Genomic DNA, 19,082 nt, shown 5'->3' on the forward strand with positions numbered 1-19,082 from the left:
ATATATGCCTCTGACGGGATTCGAACCTGCGACCTCTGTCGCTGTCAAGGCGAGCGAGCGTATTAACCATTAGACCACAGAGGATGCATGGTTGGACCATGGTTGAACACATTCAAATAACGTCAGGAAACATTATTACAGTTCTATTATTCAGGTTCGAATCCTGTCAAAGGCATTTTATTACACAATTTCTTTACTTATAAGACAACATTCGCTGCGAGCTATGCTACACGATGTATTATCATGTCCTTTATCCGAACATTGTATTTATCCTTTTTTTGATAATTTATATATATTTTAACAGTGTTAACGCCTATCTTGAATTCTGTCTCTAATTTGCTTACAGGCGTTCTCGATTATGCGATAATAGATATTCCAGCATATCTTAAGTTAGAATTCTCTAAAGCAGAGGGGATATTAGGAGCCAAAGATCAAAGCACGTTTAAATCACTGTGTGAAAGCCTAGACGCTATCGTCGAATCTGAAATCAACTATGAAGGTGCTCCAGGGAACCAAAGTAAGTATGGGCCTCCTAATGTATAGCGTATTTTATAAAATTCCATTAACAATAAGAAACACTGATGTGATATTAACATAAATATGCTATGACAGCAGACGATAAAAATGTGCCCTTTGTAACGTTGTTTTTTTTGTTTTTGTTTTTGTTTTTTTTTTTGCTTTTGTTTTTTTTTTTATAGAAGAACATGATTTTTTTTTTTTTTTTTGTAAACAATATCATGATTCAATTGAGTAAAATTGAAACAATTATCTTTCAGACATTCCGTTATATTATCCACGGAAAGATAACACAAACCTGAACATCGAGAGCACTATAATGCCTGATAAAACTCTATCGATACAGGTTTGCGATTCAAACAGTGTTCATGACTTTGCAGACAATACTACAACCGAAAAGGAATTAAGCATTCCAAATTTGAAAACTCTTATTGATGGTTCGTGGAAAGAAAATGCTGACAAAGACGAATCTTATTCCGCTGGATACATTCCAAAGCATTTTAGTAGCCCCAGACCGATGTATATGCAAGATAATTTTGTATTGATGTCCGATTCTAAGGTTCATAACTGTCTTGAAAATTATGAAAACAAACTAGAAAATACAAATAGTAGTAGTAGTTCGAATTCCACGCTTCCTCATCGATCGCGATCGTCATCGACATCTTCTTCGACAACTTTAGTCTCTAAGGCAACTGATAAAAAATTGTTTTATAAAAAGGCTAGCAGAAGAACCAGTGTACCACATAGGTTTAAATATGATAAGAAAGAAGCGCTGCAAGGCGACGATGAAGATTACACTTCTGACCCAGAAAGATATCATAACAAACAATCGGCAGCAGCAGAAGATGATAGGCCTATATTCCCGGGTCTTTTTAAAAGTTCAGGCTTAATGAAGATGAATAAAGAAGCGTTTAAGGTAGATACATCAAACAGTCAAACAAGTAACGAAGGCGTATTTACACCTACTACTGAATATGAGTTAAACGAAAAGGGAAAGAAGGTGAAAATGAAGAAAAAGAAAGAGAAAACGAAAGGAAAAATAAAGAAAGAAAAGCGGATATCGAAGATCCAGGACCTTCCCAAATCTTTGGAGGCAATGAATGTAAATCAGGTTATAGATATGTTAACTATTTTAAAGTTAGGCTCCTATTCACCAACCGTTGCTATTGAAGGGATAGATGGAACAAAATTGAAAGCCATGCGAACGACAGAATTTGAGACTAAGATTGGTATGAACGCGCAAGATGCAAATAAGCTTGCAGCATTTTGCCTTGAAAGATTTTGAACCCTATATGGGCCTATTGTACAATAAATATCAACATAATATGTTTTCCCTAAATCTATACTCGTCATGCTTATCATCTTATTATTAATTACGTTTGTCATATTACTTACTTTCATCATTTTTCATCATGGAGTTGTTATTTAGATAACAACTCCCTGCTTTCATAATTGCACTAGTCTATATGTACTATGGAATATTTCTTATTTTTAATATAATTACTTTATTTGGTACGTATTTCGTTTCTTCGCGTGCTTGCTTATAAGTTTGTATTAATATTTAATTTGTCAATTTTGGCAGGTTGATAGTATATTATAGCTTGCTTCTTTGTTATGTATTTAATATTAATTTTAAAACGTAATATAATAGTATGCTTGTAATTTTATATTACTGTATTATGTCGTCTCTATGTTTATATTTTTGAAAACTGTATAGTATTTTTTTATAATCAGATTATCGTTTTTGTATTCTATTGTGTTTTACATTTTTGTTAGTTTTCGATGACATTAGAATTAATTAGTCTTTTTATAATAACTAATTTAGCGCATATCCTTCATATATGTGCCTCATTTAATAATATTTAATATTGATATAATATTGACTTAAATCGCTATGCAAATTAGTTATACAATATAAGGCTATAATAGAACTACAATATATGTATTATTATTATTATTTTAATTATTATTATTATTATTATTATTATTATTATATATTTAATGCTCGTGGTACACGACGTAGATAATTTGTATTATTGTTGTTGTCGTTGTTATTGTTTAATGGCTATGTTGTTGCTGTTATTATTATTATTATTATTATTATTATTATTATTATTATTATTACTACTATTATTATTTATAATTCAGCTTATACTGTACATTGCCTTGATTATGACGATGATGAATGATAATAATTATGATAATAATGATGATGATGATGATGATGATGATGATGGCGGTGATAATGATGATGATTTCCAGTACTATAATAATTATGCATATTTGGAATAATAAATTAAATAATAAACTCATTCATTGTTTCTTCGTCAATTTTTCTTTAGGCTATGTTATATCCTCATACGATTGAGAAATATAAAATGACCAACTAATATAATTATAATGTTGGAACATATTAATTACTGTAAACTGTGGATAAACCGAAGGCCGTGGGAGTGTGCTATGGCGGATACTGAAAATACATTAGAGGAGTCTTACATTTATGAGGCGGCCTAAGAAAGACAAGATAAAAAATTCAGTTGAAGATATGTAATAATAATGAAGCTGTTTAATGGTTTTGTAATCAGTGGTGGATTCAAGAGGGTTCAGCAGCCCCCCCCCCCCGTCCTGAATTTATCAAAATTAAAAGAAAAATGAGCAAAAAAGAAATTTTACTGAAATTTTGAGTCTAAGAGTGCCATTTCTGGCCATCTAGAGGTACCATAATCATAAATTTTCAGCCCCAACCATGGTGGGGTTGAGGGTAGTATAGATCCTTCATCTGTGAAAGCCCTCTTTGGGCCTCTATTTCAAATTCCTGCATCCGCCCCTGCAATAAGAGTTTAGCCCAGCCGTGAGAGCACCATAAGAAACAAAGCAAATTTTTAAATCTTTAGGTCGGTCTGATTTGTGCAACAAATGGTTTTATTTTTTACGTAATAACTTAAAATTTCAATTTAAATGTGATTCACAAAGGCAATTATGTACAAGTCTGTGATGTTATTATTGGTCCATATTTTCATTATTTTGTTTTTTAAGGATACAATTTTGTGTGTTGAGATCTGGAAAATTCAATATTGATGGGTACATTATTAGCTATGAATTCTATAATTTAGTTCGTTGCGGATATACCTTATACAATGGTTCCGGAGGTTTCTATAGAAGCGCCCTCTGCCCGGTCTTGCTCAGTGCTATCAACAAGAATTTATTAATTAAAAAAAATACAATATTAAATAGAAAAACATAATCTTGATTTGTATTTTTCTTCATCCATAAACGTCAAACTCAAATCCATAATTTCTATAACGAATAGCCCCAAAATCAAGGAAAATCCAGCAAATAACGACAATTGTACTGTTAGGCCTTAGTAACGTCTTCCCATAACTACGATTTTTCTTCAGTTAATACAGTACTTGTTTTACTAAATGACAATTATTTTAAGAGGAGAGTTTAACCACAGAGAGTGTAGGTGCTAGACATTAACACGATTGCTATGTCAAAAATCGTTGTACTAATATGTGGGCTTGGTCCAGAGCAACATATCTAAATTTACACAATTCCACGCCTTGTATAATGAACTTTCAAAGATCATTATCCATCTGAATACATATATTGAGGTACATAATTTATAATTGATTTATAAATTTATTGTATGATATTGCCTTTTGTTTGTTTATTTATCGAAATTGTTTAAATATAATATTTGTTGTTGGCGTCTGGTGTCTTTTCTCACTGCAACACGTTTAAACATGGACACCAGTGTATTTAGCTTGTAAATAGTTAGTCCTGTAGAGGTAACCCCTTTTGAGCTGCTTCAATACACCTGTATTGTTCCACGTCCCACTCGGCTGCACCCAAAAAGATTCACCAACAATAAATCCAAGATTTGCATAAGAAACAATTTACGTAGCCATATTGTTCCCGTGACTCACTAAAGAACGTTGACAGTCGCCCATTCAGACGGTGAGACATGGATTTTTATACATGGAAAATGATCAAATAAAGACTGAAGTACTCGGCCCACATAAAGATGTACTTTCAAATAGGATTTTGTTGAAAGTATAATAATTGATCATCATTTAAGGTATGTTATTTTTATTTAATTATTATAGTTTGAATAGATGGAAACCAAACTTCGGTGGACCGGATATAAAAAAGATTAACCAATAATCAAGCAAACTACATGTGGTGCTAGGACTATCAGAACATAATTACTTCATTTGAGATATTAGAGTTTATTTTCTAACTTTTCTATTATCAGATGAGTATAAAATTTGCATAGGCCTAATTACATCGTTATCTGTTTAACTCCAACAAAACATGTTAGGGCAATCATTGAATATGCGTTGCTAGTTTTGCTTTTTAAAAATGGTGTGATCTTCTGTCTTTGCAATAAAATAATAATAATAATAATAATAATAATAATAATAATAATAATAATAATAATAACAACAACAACAACAACAACAATAATAATAATACTGATAATAATAATACTGATAATAATAATAATAATAATAATAATAATAATAATAATAATAATAATAAAAATACTAATAATAATAATACTTTTCACATATACTGTATATTACGTATACTGTACGGTTTTTACATACCTGTACAGTACAGTATGTATGTACATTATTATATTTCCATTCATTTCATTCTATAATGTTGCTTAATATATTTCTTTTAGTTGTCCTTGACCTATGAGGAAGTACTGCAGTTGTGATTTAATTAATTGAATTGGTTCATGTTATGTCTACAACTCAAAGCTGTATTTGTTTGGTGTGACATTAGGCCTATATATAAATTTTGAACATTAAAGAAGAAAAATCTGCGAGTGTGAATATATATATATATATACAGAATATATATATATATAATATATATATATATATATTTATTTATTTATACTGTATATAAGCAAAGTCCAAAGCTGAATACATGAATAGGCCTACCGCCTACAATGAAGTATCACAGTCGAGAGAATTCCCGCTTGAGCATACATTTTATGTTCACCGCAATGAATCAATTGCGCCTTCATTGCATTCCATCTCTATTATTATATTTCCTTAATTCTAAATTTAGTGGGTTCAGTGAAGGATATAACGTGTCCGTTTGTATAGAGACATGGTTGCACAAATGTCATTAAATACTGTAGGCCTATGTTAACAAATCGATAATAGGCATTCTAGTATAATTTTTCTATTAGAGCGATACAATAGGTAGCTGTAGGCCATACCTGCTACATTTATATATGTAGTAGTATTGTAATGAGCATAATTAACATATCAATATATATATATATATATATATAATAAGATGTCGTTTAATTTATGTTAAAATAAGACACCGAAAATGTTGACAATGATGCGATAACAACTGATATTTACACTTTGATGAATGCTTGTGAATCGATTTTGTTTTTCCTTTGTTCGAGCCACCTAGGCAGAGGTCCGGGAATGCGCCAGGGTGGTGATGGATGGTGACCCCGAAGAGTATATTTGCATCTTACTTTGCCTATCTTCCCATCCATGTCAGTTCTGTCATAAAATAAATGTACATAAAATAAAAAATAAATAAATAATTAAAATAAAGTTAATTAATTCAAAATAATAATGCAGAAAAGGCTACATGTACACTCTGGAGGTGGAAAACGGCGTCGTGAGCAGCTCTACCAAGAGATGGATACGTGCGCTTATAAGATGACACTATTATTTTTTTTTTTTTTGTTTATGTACCTCATGTTTATGTACCTCATCGGGACAAACGACTCTCTTCATACCGATCAGTTACTCTACCAACTCTTCTATAAGTTTAACCTCCCAGGGAGGGACTTCCAAGATAGGCCTACTCACCTGATTAGAGCTGAGGAAAAAAGTTTATGACTATGGTCCCTCCAAAGGGTGGGAATTGGCACTCTCAGACTTAAATTTGATTATAATTATTATTATTTTTCTCATTATTTTTTAAAAATCATAAATCCGCGACTGTGATAGCTCTCTTAAATATGCTTTATTTAACGTTTCTGACACACACACACACACCCACACACACACAGTGTGTTCTAATAATAAAACAAAAAATAAGATATATATGTATATATATGTATATGCAGTATATCTATATATATATATGTATATATGTATATATATATAATATGAATTCATGTTCTATAAGGAACTAATTGAATACATCGGTTGTGTCAGGATAGTTAATTTACTTAAAATCTACTGCAAACTTACATGGGTTATCTTAAATATGCTTTATTTAACGTTTGTAACCTATGTACAGTATCTTGACAGCATTTTAATACAAATTCTGGAAAATAAGCGCCTCATAAATACCTTTTGGGATTTGTGTAAGTAAAGGCTCCCTTTAATCTTTAATCCGTATCAATTTTGATTTATTTTATTTATTTATTTATTTATTTTTTTTTTTGCGATTTTGATCAATGGGTTTTTTCACCCGAAAATAAAGTTTTGTTTAAATAAAAAATATTGTGATTGCATATTTTAATTTGTTAGACAGTTTACCTCAATAATCAACAATGCATGTGGCCTTCGATACAGTTAGAGTGAAAAAATAGATTTTGTACATTCAGTATTGTGCTACTAACGACTTCACTAAAGAAACAATCGAATTCAGCCAAGTTATTGAACTAGTTTTGACCTTACGGACAATTTGTGAGCTTAACAAAGCTGTATTATGTTTCGAACGTGAAGTAATCAAATTTAGCATTATACAACTGAAAAAAAATCGTAAAAAAAGCATGTTTAAATGAAGAGACATTATTATTGAAAAATCCCCTCTAGAACAAAAAAGAAAATCATTTTGCTAGTTCTCTTTTAAGCATGTTGAACGGACAAGACGCAATCTCCGAAATACATCCTCCACGGCGTTCCAGAGGAACAGTATTTTTAATTGTCATGGTATTACTCATTCTTTCTCATGGTGTTATGGAATCATACACAGTAGTGCTAGTATTTATCACATACGTGTGTAACTACTATGTGATGTTTTTCAAATAACCTATTCCATGGTATTATTTTACTATACTAAACGCAAGCTAACAATGTTCTATTTATTTCTAGAACATTTCCTTAAAATAACACAGTAGTCCTAGTGAAATTCTCACGGTGGGTTACGAACTTGGGATGTTCATTCTTTGTAGTGATTCATAAAAGAATCATTATAAACGTCGAAGTCACTGTAACCATAATTAATATGAATGGTCACAGAATTTTTTTTGCACAATGATCGTTCACAGTTACGTATAAAAATAGGTATACTGTATTAGTCATTCTACACCGTTTTTCGAAAATATGCAACAATAAACGACAAGATACGTTGTTATGGCAGGGAATATCAACGATGGGAGCGTTTGCCAAAATAGTTACGATTCAGATTTCAACCTTGAAATATGTGTTTGGACCCTCCCTGAACATTACCTATGTTCCCAGCAAACACAAAACGTTCTTATAACGTTCGAGAACGTTGTGGTTTGGTACCGTATGTCACAAAATAACGTTTACACACCGTCTTAAAGACGTTCAAACGTTGTGAAATTAGGTTATAAGTACGTACATATGGTTCTATCAAAATAACGTTTTTATCACCAAACTGTAACGTTATGATAATGTTTTTATAACGTTGTGCTGTTAGCTGGGTTTGTCCCTCTTTCCACAAGATTACTGAGTTTGATGTTGCGACATTGAATTAATTAGGCTGCACATTTCAGAATTCTTTACAGGGAGTAATTACAAATGCTCACATAATATTAGGCTCTACATGAAACTAGATTGAATTTTTCGAGAAAATAGTATATTAATAGCTATGAATAAAATAGAATAAAATGAGATATATAAAAATGGAATATTAATTAGCATTTTATCGACTGCTTGTTTATGCGCAATGCATTGTTTATGCCGAAAGCTAGAGTAATAAATAATTTATGTATGTCAATTCAGTGCTACAGTACCATGTTCTAGTGTATACATTTACCTCACCAACACGAATTCGCTCTACTAAATTAGTCTAGTCACTTTTTTATGTGTAATTCTTCAGTGAAAAATTATCCACAATGCACTTCATTGTCATAGTGACTCTGTAGAATATAAAAACGGTTTCATTATTTAGTGCCACTGTTGATCATGTTTGCATTGTTCTTACACTAGAAATAATCGGAAACGAATCTACAGAGTATATTGGTGTGCGATGCATATTCCGCACACTAAGTTATTGAAGGTACAGTATGGCAGATACGCCTAAATCTCAAATTCACAAGGTTCACTTAAGTGTTCCTTTAAAATTTTAATGTCCGAATACTATAATAGTAAAATTAATCAGAATCATCAGTGTACATGTGAGCATTAATGCTTGTCGTTAAGAGTGTTTTTTTTTTCACTTTAACAATTAGAACGACTTTTTTCTGTGTCTCATCTACGAACATGATTAAATATTTAGCAAATAGCTTCAATCATTGTTATGTAAAAGCAATCAAATTAATATGTGATATGCTAACATAAAAAAACTAATTAATTTCTTATGTATTATGTAGGCCTGCTCATACAGAAACATATGAACTAAAGTAGTGAACTTTTAATATGTACCGGCCTCTGTTTCCCTAGTTACAAGGCGAGAGTCGGCTATTCTCCAAATTCTGAATGCCTCGTGTAATGCAATGTTAAATATTTTGAATCTGAATTCGCAATTCTGATCTCAAGTCTAAAGGTCAAATATCTACTTCCGTAAGGTATCATATTAGTTCACAATTTCATATTTATTTCCAGCCGGTCATTATATTTCATAATAATACTATTAATCTCAGAACATCTGTGTGTTCCCTTACATTGATAAATATATCAAATGTGAATTACTACACAGTATAAACAAGAATTTAAAACTAATCGATTGAAAGGACATTACACCTGTATTAGATTATTGAAAACCAATTGTGTTTCTCATTCAATATATACTGTATTAAATATTTTATAATTTATACACTATATATATATATACACTTGTATATATGTATATATATATATATATATATATATAAAGTATAGTACAAATACTACTGCTTACTAGTATGTTTTGAGGCAGATCAGCCCCTCAAAATACCAGTAGGAAAATTTTGACCATTGGATACTAATATTCTACCTGTGTTATATAGAAATAAATATAGTATAGGTCTACAGTAGGATAAGTATTTACCATACCGGTATCTGAGAACATCATTTTTGCTTTCATTATTATTTAAAAAATGTACAGTATATGGTCACAGTGAATTATGAATCAATATGGAAACCAATAAACAGTCAACCTTATGTTAACGTAACTTATAAATTGATAAGAGTATGAAATTAATAATAATCGATGCGGTGTATAGCCCATATGGTATTTTAAACGTCAAATATTAGCTCTTGTAAAACTTGTTTTCAATCACTATTAATATTAACTGGTAGCATGACATGAGAAAATCGGTCAATACATTGTACAGAGTATTACGACTTGTCCAGTGTTAGGTCTACGTGATTGGCTCATAAAGGAGTGAATTAATGCTGTCCTTTTAAAGACGAAGGATGATATTTTAAAACTGTTTCCTTCTCCCATGCTCTCCATAGCTATACAGTATACGAGGATTCATAATAATTCCTCTGCATATTTTGCTTAGCAGTTTCAATGATAATGCTGGTTGGGTTGCTTGAGCAATAACAAAAGCTATGGTATACTGTCTGGTCGGATGAATGATCAAAATAAATGTGGCGGAAAGTAATGCAAATACTTGAGCTTTGATTCTCACGTCATTTCAGTTACTGTATACACCCGTTCATAAGAGTACATTTGCAATATTCTGAATGTTGCTATATTCTCACCAGTGTGCCTACCGAAGCCACACAATCACTCTGTTGAAATCATCGTTTGAAAGACGTGGCCTTTAGTGGTCACATACAGTAATGTATTTACAGGTTTGTAAATTCATTATTAGAGGTAGAGTGTGACAAATTAGCGTTTGCCATCTTACTCCAGTATTTGGTCAGAATTGGAATATCATGAAAATGGTCGGCATAATACATGTCGACGAATCTGCCATAGACCCAAGTTTACTGTACAACAACAATATATAATCTTATATTATTTTGTGTCATTATTAGATAAAGAAGTCACAACCTGCCGTACGGGATATACAATGTCGAAGGTAGAGGATATCAAGTGGTCCAGACAGTCATATACTCTGAAGGACGTTCTAAAAAAATACACATTTCCACAAATCCTCAAGGTAACCGCCGGCTCTTACTCTCCGGAGGAGAACGAGAACCTTACAGCTGGACAGGTAGGCATAATCTCGCAGAGACCTATTGTTTTGTAAAGATGACTAGTATCTGTAAAGATTATTAAATTAATCTTATAGCCAACAAAGCAAGCTAGTCACATACAGTAAAGTATTGATGTTTGAAAAGATTATATTGAGCCTATGATATCCTCTATAAATACCGTACAGTAATATACTGCTACAATAATACTTTTCTATCTTTGAAAAGTGTGTAAAATAAGCACAAAATAAGAACATTTTTAACCTGCAATTGGCCTAAAAATAAACAAAAAAACACTTAACCTCGGCAAAATTTTACTGGTTCTTATAAAACTCAGTGTATCATCTTTTTACCCTAATCATTTAAGTATGAGCTAATCGGCGCACCACGTCTAGTCCACAATGCGTAACTGCGTAACTCGTACTCGAAGTAATGGATACGAACTTAAATTAGTGCAGATACTTAGAGTATGTACATTACATACACCATAAAATACTAGACCAGTAGGCCTATTGATCAATTTTCATCTTGTAGCCTATTATGAGCAGTCACAATTGAGCTAGCTGCTTCATCTTCCACACTCTCACTCGACATCACTTCATAAATAGTATTAGTTCTAAAAAGGAGCAGTGTAACAGGGTGGCCGTCCCAATAACAGATAGGCCAAAAATCGAAAACAATATTTTGACATGACAGAATTTTCTGTTCCACCGGTCCTAGCCATAAAGAGAAACTAATCCATTGTTTCTAATTAGATCTTTGAGCGGACCAGCCAAATTCACTTCTAATGTGGTGAATGAACAAAACCAGTCCATTGGTTTTAGCGTACGACCAGTTTCCTGTTATTATAATGAATAAAAAGCCAACCAACCAAATGCAAATAGGCCTAACCCTTGTGCGAACCCTGTCCTTGGTAGAGGGGTTGTGGTTATACAGTGCACTCCTCTGACGTCAACTGATAAAAAAAACAGTGACTCTACACCATCGATACTATATATTATTTTCATAGTCATACAAGTACGTTTCTATCTTTCTCAAATGAAGAAACGGGTTTGTTTAACAGTGCCAACATGTGTGAATCAATACTACTCCTTACCCAGTGAGATTTGATGAAGTTGATCTCGAAAACAAAATAGTAACTACAATTTATCAATGCAGATTATTTTATTTTAACTCTTCATAATAATATTGTTTAAAGTGATTGGGGCCGCGTAGGGAAAGGGCAGTGTGCATCAACTTGTCAAAAAGGATAGAGTAAATTGCTGCCCATATGCCTTTGAATGTAACAATAGCTTCTAATTTGTGTCGATTTTGAGTTATTTCTATTAACAATCTAGCTGACATTGGTATATAAGCCAAGATTGATCTCAATGACAATTGGATTTCAAGGTATTGAACATGTCTAAATGAAAATATCGGTTCAATGCAAATACTGTACATACAGTAGTTTTTCAACGGTCTACTGAATTCTGTATTGGAATCATAGCAACAAGTGTTTACTAATATCATCCTGTAAACGGTCCCCTGAACATATACAAAATATTAATGTTATTATGATGATATTAATAATTAAGACTATGATTATGATTATAGTATATAAGTAGTAGTAGTAGTATTTGCAATAGCAATATCATCTCACCCATTACTCAAATGTTTGATGTGTAGGCCTAGGCCTATCCAAGTTCATATGAGGTAACTTAGGCGCCCTTTTTTTCGTCAGGTTTTGCGAATTCACCAGCTTTGTCGACAGACGCGCGTACTTGCTAGTGATCGGAAGGGAAACCACATTAGTATACCAATACGATATGGAAGTGCACGATTTGAAATTATCAATAACGGAAAAAGTAAGTTGTAACATTAATTTAATCTCCTTTCTATATAATTATTTATAGGCCTATGTAGATGAATAATACATCATCTCTGTTAATATTTATATCTTACTGTATATAATATACATTTTAAAAGGTAAAGAAGAGGAATCTAAGAGTTTGAAAATAAACCGGGATTCGAACCCTCAATCTTCTTCTGTATATGCATATCACTTAATTTATAAACTTATCTATTCGTATGGTTAGTTATGCTATAGACCTTGTAAGGAAATTATGGTGAAAATCACTTATTTGGCCACAAATCTTTTTTATTTACAGTTGAATTATTATTAGGCAAATTCTAATGAAAGATTAATGAATGTAATCACAACCCTTTCAATATTCTTTATCTCATTTTTTATTTTGAAAAGAATCGAAACCGATGTATCTCCGGGAAATTATCGACAAGTCGCTACTACCACGAGAGGTGCGGTTTGCCGTCGACGACGATCCACGATTCCGACTACAGTACGCTAATACTATTACCGTCGAGGAAAAGTTCAACTCCTTGTTACTAAGGACAATGTACGAAGAAAGTTTCATTCAAGGAAATGCAATCAACCAAAGTAAGTTACATATGCTTTTATAATAGTAGTATACGGATACTGCACAAAAACATTGACAAATATCATTAAACAGATTTCCATTTGTATCTGTCACTGGATATCTAGGTTTTTTTTTTCAAAATCGTCCTTTGAAAATCATAGTACTTCCATTACCATTCAACACTGAACCTGTCATCACTTAAATATTTTCATTGTTATATGTATATCTTTTATTATCAGTGTTGCTATATTAACCTTTCTTTGCTCCTTCCTATTATTTATAATCATAATTATCACCATTATAATCATCTCTATCAGTCATCATCGCCATCATCATCATCATTATTATTATGAAAATCATTGAGCTGTATAGGCATAAATACTATTAGTATTATTACCACCTTCATCATCATCTTCATCAGTATAATCTATCAGCACACATCAATAACAAAAGCAAAAATAACAGTAACAGCAGCAACATAAAACCTATTAGAGCTTCTATTGCTACTTTTGCCCCTGTTACCATAATTACTACTAATGTTGATGCTGCTGCTGGTTATTTATAGTTTTATTTTTTATTTTATTTATTTTCAAACCAACAGCAAAAAATCGCCACTTACAGGATGAACATAAAAAATATACGGTAGTATAAACTCTAAAAATACAGAAAAACAGGCAGGACAATCAAAAGCACATTCTTAACTAAATACAACCGCACCAAGAACAAAGAATCAAGAAACAAAACACAGTTACAAGGGCAACTAGTGATAATACCGATGCTGCTGCTGATGCAAAAATACATAGCCTTCATTATAAGTGATATAATATCAATATTTTCGTGCAGATTTACTCGACACCATGGTGATCAACCTACCAGTTCATGCCAAGGTGGAGGTTGTTGTTGCTGAATGTTTTAGAGACAGTCCGATTGCAACTTGGGACAGGTATACAAATCTCCTTGAGAGGCTCGTCACCAAACACGTCACATTCAAACTGAACTCCGGAAATAATCGTAAGCAATTGATATACTTAAATTTCTAATGCAGAGGTTTAGTAGAAGAATAAACGTAATATTATTATTACACTGGGCATTAAATCTAATTAAGTTATATGTAAGTATGGATCAAATTAATTAGAGAAACGTGTTGTCCTGCATCGTGAATTGTTGTCTAGTAGTCGTCTACCACACCTTTACCGTTGCTAATTATGGAGTCGATGATTAATATATTTAGTTATGACTACTTGTCCTGAATGTTCTTATTTCATACCGCAATATTGGAGGTCGGATCTGTGTAAGCTATTAAACCAGAGAACTGTTCCCTGATTAAACCAAATCAAACACCCATTACATAGTCTATCAAACTTCCCATTATTAAAGCAGTCATAAACGTTATTGTCAACATTTATGCAAGACAAATAATTTGAATGTTATATTGAACAATTCTATAAAGATTAGTCTGTAGTTTGTGGCTTTGAGATGTTCTCAAATCACATTTTTCAACTATTCAATTCTCAGTCGTGTATGGAGTGCCAAAAGAGCAAATTTCTAGACAGTATACTGGTTAAATTTTCTTTAAAAATGTATAATCTAAAGTGATTTATTTGAATTATGTAAGTTTTTACATTATAGTTTATTACAATTTATTTTGGTGAATGGTGTTTGTGGTATTAATGTGTAAGATTGGGATGTCAAGTGACACAGTAGTGAGTAAGTGAGTGAGGTTCGATTCTGATTAGGCCTACAGTCAAGTAATTCATGCTTTTGGTCAGATACCTGATTCAATTTGCCACTATCTATGAGTATAAATGGGTAACCTGTGTTTTATTCTATTCTATTCTATCTGAATTATATATTAAATTATCAATGATTGACCTTTTATTGCCAAACTAAATTAAACTAACTTACATTTTGTCTGTCATTGTGTTATTCATTTTTTTTTTCAGAAATTTCCTTTTTCACTGACAAACGACTTGAGAAAAACAACACACAGAAAGATATTGAGCGTTCATCACCAGCAGCTATTCTCTACGTAGAGACAAAATTAAAACGAAGAGCACCAGTTGCCGGTAGCCCTACATCTAAAACAGTTGGTCCAGCACGAACCCGCTCAAAATCAGTTGACCAATTAGCAGAAGAGAAACCCAGAAGTCTCGGTGTGCGAGGATCAAAAAAGTATGTAAATGCGATGCAGAGAGACGAACGTTTAAAGAAGGCGGTGTCTACCGGTGACATATTGAAAGATACTGAGTTAAGTAAACAGAAAAATCGTAAAAATAAGAAAGACAGCGGTTCAGAGAAAGGATCTTTTTCTGGTTGGTTGCTGGGAACATTGACGGGACGTAAAAAGAAGAAAAGGCAATCAGTTATAGAAAAACAACCTGAAAACGATCAAGCGTCGAAGAATGTTGTCAGTGGTCGCAAGCCTATTCAGGAAAAAAGTAAGGAATCGACGCCTCAGAATGGTAGAGGAAGAAAAGCGGCAAAATCTACAGAGAAGCCAACGGCAGAAAAACGTTCGAAATCACAGCCAGCCAGAGAGAAACAGCAAGCTCCTAAGTCAAGCGACAGTAACTCTGATTTATCGGTGTCTAAAAGTAAAGAACCACCACAAAAAGTCAACAAGACTGGAAGTCCTCTAGCTTTCGATGGGACGAAGAATCATAACACACCGGCCAAGAAAACTGTGAAAGCTCTGACACCACCAGAGAAGACAGCTCCTCCCAAATCAGCTGAATCCGCGCAATCACAAGCAAAGACGACGACTAACAATCAAAGCAAAGCTAAACCAAAGCAGGAGAAAAGTGTAAAAGACGCGAACAACCAAACGACTTCCCAGAACACAGAGGTACAGAAAACACCAACATCAAATAAAGACAACGCTACATCAACCACACCTAAATCTATACTCAAGAAAGGGGGCACGCCCTCAATTTCTTCATACTCTTCAACCTCATCAGGGGATGTTCGAACGGACGTGCGAAATGAATCCCGTCCTGAAACCCGAATTGAACCTAGTCCAGAAGTTAAAAATAGTTCACAAATCGAAACTGTAAAAGATCCTAGGCACGTTGGACCTGCTGAAGGAACGGAATTCTACGCCACTTTAAGAAAAAATATGCCTGTTGATATTCCGGTGCCCGACTACAAAAGGCAGGAGATGGAACAACAACGGGCAATGTTTGCCTATGGCACAACACCAAGAGCAACAACTCGTTATAACCAACAGCCATTTAACAATAACTGGCAAAATCAATCAGATATAATCAATATTTCCTCTAACCAACACATAGTTGGCGCTATTGTACATCAATTTCCAGAAGATCAGACAGATTACATGAATGCAGAAGTGGAAATGTACCCGCATCATATTTACGCAAACAATTCATACAACCTTGACCCACCTTCACCCCCTCCGCCACCTGCATTCCGGGATCTTGGCTTTCAACCGCCAGCGGCACCGCCTCCACCGCCTATTGGTTTTAACTCGGCTCAACAATCTCCACAGCGTTCATTCACTCGCTCCGAACCAGAACCACTTCCTCAAAATCAATTCTCGAGTCAACTGGTGAAGCTGAAACCTGTGGCACCGAGTCCTAAACCTAAACCTCAAAGTCAGACAGGAGATCTTATGGCAGAGTTGAAGATTGCAACAGACCGCCGGAACTCACGACCCGATCTCCTATTAAAAATGAATGGACTGAACAGTTCACCTTTCAATAACGGGTACTCACCACGTAGACAAAGTGATGGACTCTCATTTAGTAACCCACCGAAATTTACACATGGAGGTACGTTAACAAAACGACAGTTTTCTACTCCGACTATTAATTATACACCAAGAATTGGCCCTCAAACTCAACCAAAACCAAAATTTCGGAATCTCAACAACAGCAGTAGTGAACTACGAAATATGCGTGAGGTACCACACGATCTAAAGGGTGTTAATGTTGCACAAATCAGTGATTGTATGCGATTGCTCAATTTGGAGAAGTACATAGAAACTTTTAAAACACACAAAATTGACGGTGACATGTTGTGTGACTTGAATAAGGAAATGCTAAAATCAGATTTAGGAATGTCAGAAATTGATGCTGCTAAAGTAATGAAATTTGCCAAGGGTTGGAGACCGCAGTGAACATTTTTTATTGAATTGTCAATATCTATTTGAACTTCCTAAAATATTAAAAAATACATTAACACATGTCATATATAATAATCACGCCGTTCAATAATTGTTCACGTTTTGTAAATGCTGTTTTATTTATCATTCCGTGGGACTTATATTGGGCATTCCAATCGTAGCTCATGACAGCTACGACTGAAATTGACAGCAACACATTCGAGCTAATTTGGTCGGTACTGATGATTAGTAAGCATTATTGTGTCATGTAGTCTATTGATATTTAGCGTTATAATTCCGATGATTATTGCGAAACACTTATGGTTTTAATATATACTTAGAGCTCGAGAAAAAGTAGCATTGAAGCTACCTTGGATGTTGTGTATATTGCAAATTTGGTTAGAAACCGTCATAAAACTCTATTATTGTTACAAAATCCAAACGTAGAGGGCTCTTGACATAATATGCTGCTGCAACATTTTCAACATTTTATAAAAACTTGATATTTTGTATTTAAGTTGAACATGCAACCATCTGTAAAATATTTGGTATAAAAACATAATAAAGTTAGGCGTGTCAATAGGACCAATGAAGAAAGGTGTTGGAATTAAAAACAAAACGATCTGCTGCAGTAATGGAAGAGAACAGTTCGTTATTTTAAACATCATCTTGATTTTGTCTTTTTTCTCGGATCATTTTCAAGCAAAATCGCCATAGGCTGGTGGACACCAGTCTCCAGAATTATTTATTACTATCTTTTGTATATTATTGATAGAGGTGTTTAATACAAATTAATAAAATATTTCGTAGTCTGAACTGCGCATGCCCGTATTAAAGGTCAATCCACATAAACCTATGTTATGTGTATCTAGTGTATGTTTATGTCGTTCACCTTGATATAGGCATGCGCAGTTCAGACTACGAAATGGCGTATTGTATATCATGCAATGCAGTGAGACTTTAGGATCTGAAAATTTGCTTCAAAGCAATTTGGTAAAGTAACCGAACAATAATTAAAAGGATTTAGTTAAGAATACCCATGAAAACGGTTTTCTGAAATAACTATTTATCATCTTAAAAACAACGAAAGTATTATTTTTGTGTCATTATGTCTATAACAATGCTTGTGATAATAGCAATTATAATAATTTTAATCCTAAAAGATAAATACATAAATACGGTTCTTCTGTTAAGTTTCAGATTTTCTCAGGTCATTTAACATTTTGCTATGATATATCCAAGCAAGCAAATGTTTTTGAATTGGTTTGTTTTTGAAAATATAATATTTGTGCATATAGAGAGTTGTTGACGGTGAGATGAAGTTTAAATCCAGTTTACAAAATGTATGCTATTTAACATAATGTATGTAATTAAAGCGAACCATGTGAATAGTTGTATACTAGGAAACTAGAAATCATATTTTTATAATCAAAATACATTATTATACTTGCTAAAATATACCTATTAATCTACAATCTTCTAATAATCGTTTTATTAAAACAGTTATCTAAAATTGTTATTGTGTTTCGTTTTATAGAGTTTTAGAAGCCGACGGTATACTTGTACAACTTCAAAGAGCCGATCTCAATTTTGGGAATTGAGAAACAACCGTTCCACCAAACAATTGTTACAAAGCTGAAGATTAATGGCATAAAACATACCATAGGCGTAGATCCCGGGGGGATGGGGGATATATCCCCCAATATTTGACAAGGG

At 33.1% G+C, this 19,082-nt stretch overlaps 2 protein-coding genes across 3 annotated transcripts in view; both read left to right on the forward strand.

Annotated features, from left to right (window-relative positions):
- LOC117106851 overlaps positions 1-2,577 on the forward strand; it is a gene marked incomplete in the record, with an annotated part of 4,089 nt that extends 1,512 nt beyond the window's left edge. Inside the window, 2 exon segments of the mRNA XM_033248328.1 lie at positions 347-517; positions 777-2,577. Coding sequence (XP_033104219.1) covers positions 347-517; positions 777-1,801 — 1,196 coding nt within the window.
- Positions 2,578-4,425: 1,848 nt separating this feature from the next.
- LOC117106869 (serine/arginine repetitive matrix protein 1-like) lies at positions 4,426-18,028 on the forward strand. Of its 2 annotated transcripts, none has more exons than XM_033248367.1 (6): positions 4,426-4,597; positions 10,674-10,852; positions 12,553-12,676; positions 13,072-13,266; positions 14,090-14,257; positions 15,190-18,028. In XM_033248367.1, exons 2-6 carry the CDS (start codon positions 10,709-10,711, stop codon positions 17,379-17,381), a joined length of 2,823 nt encoding a protein of 940 aa, XP_033104258.1. In that variant the 5' UTR covers positions 4,426-4,597; positions 10,674-10,708; the 3' UTR covers positions 17,382-18,028. The 2 variants fall into 2 exon arrangements, with proteins under 2 accessions (XP_033104258.1, XP_033104259.1); XM_033248368.1 differs by lacking the exon at positions 4,426-4,597 and adding an exon at positions 10,340-10,487.
- Positions 18,029-19,082: the final 1,054 nt, after the last annotated feature.

This window comes from Anneissia japonica, unplaced genomic scaffold (genome assembly GCF_011630105.1).
Source record: "Anneissia japonica isolate Jap-2015-1 unplaced genomic scaffold, ASM1163010v1 scaffold1165_len1893470_cov193, whole genome shotgun sequence".
NCBI lineage: Eukaryota > Metazoa > Echinodermata > Crinoidea > Comatulida > Comatulidae > Anneissia > Anneissia japonica.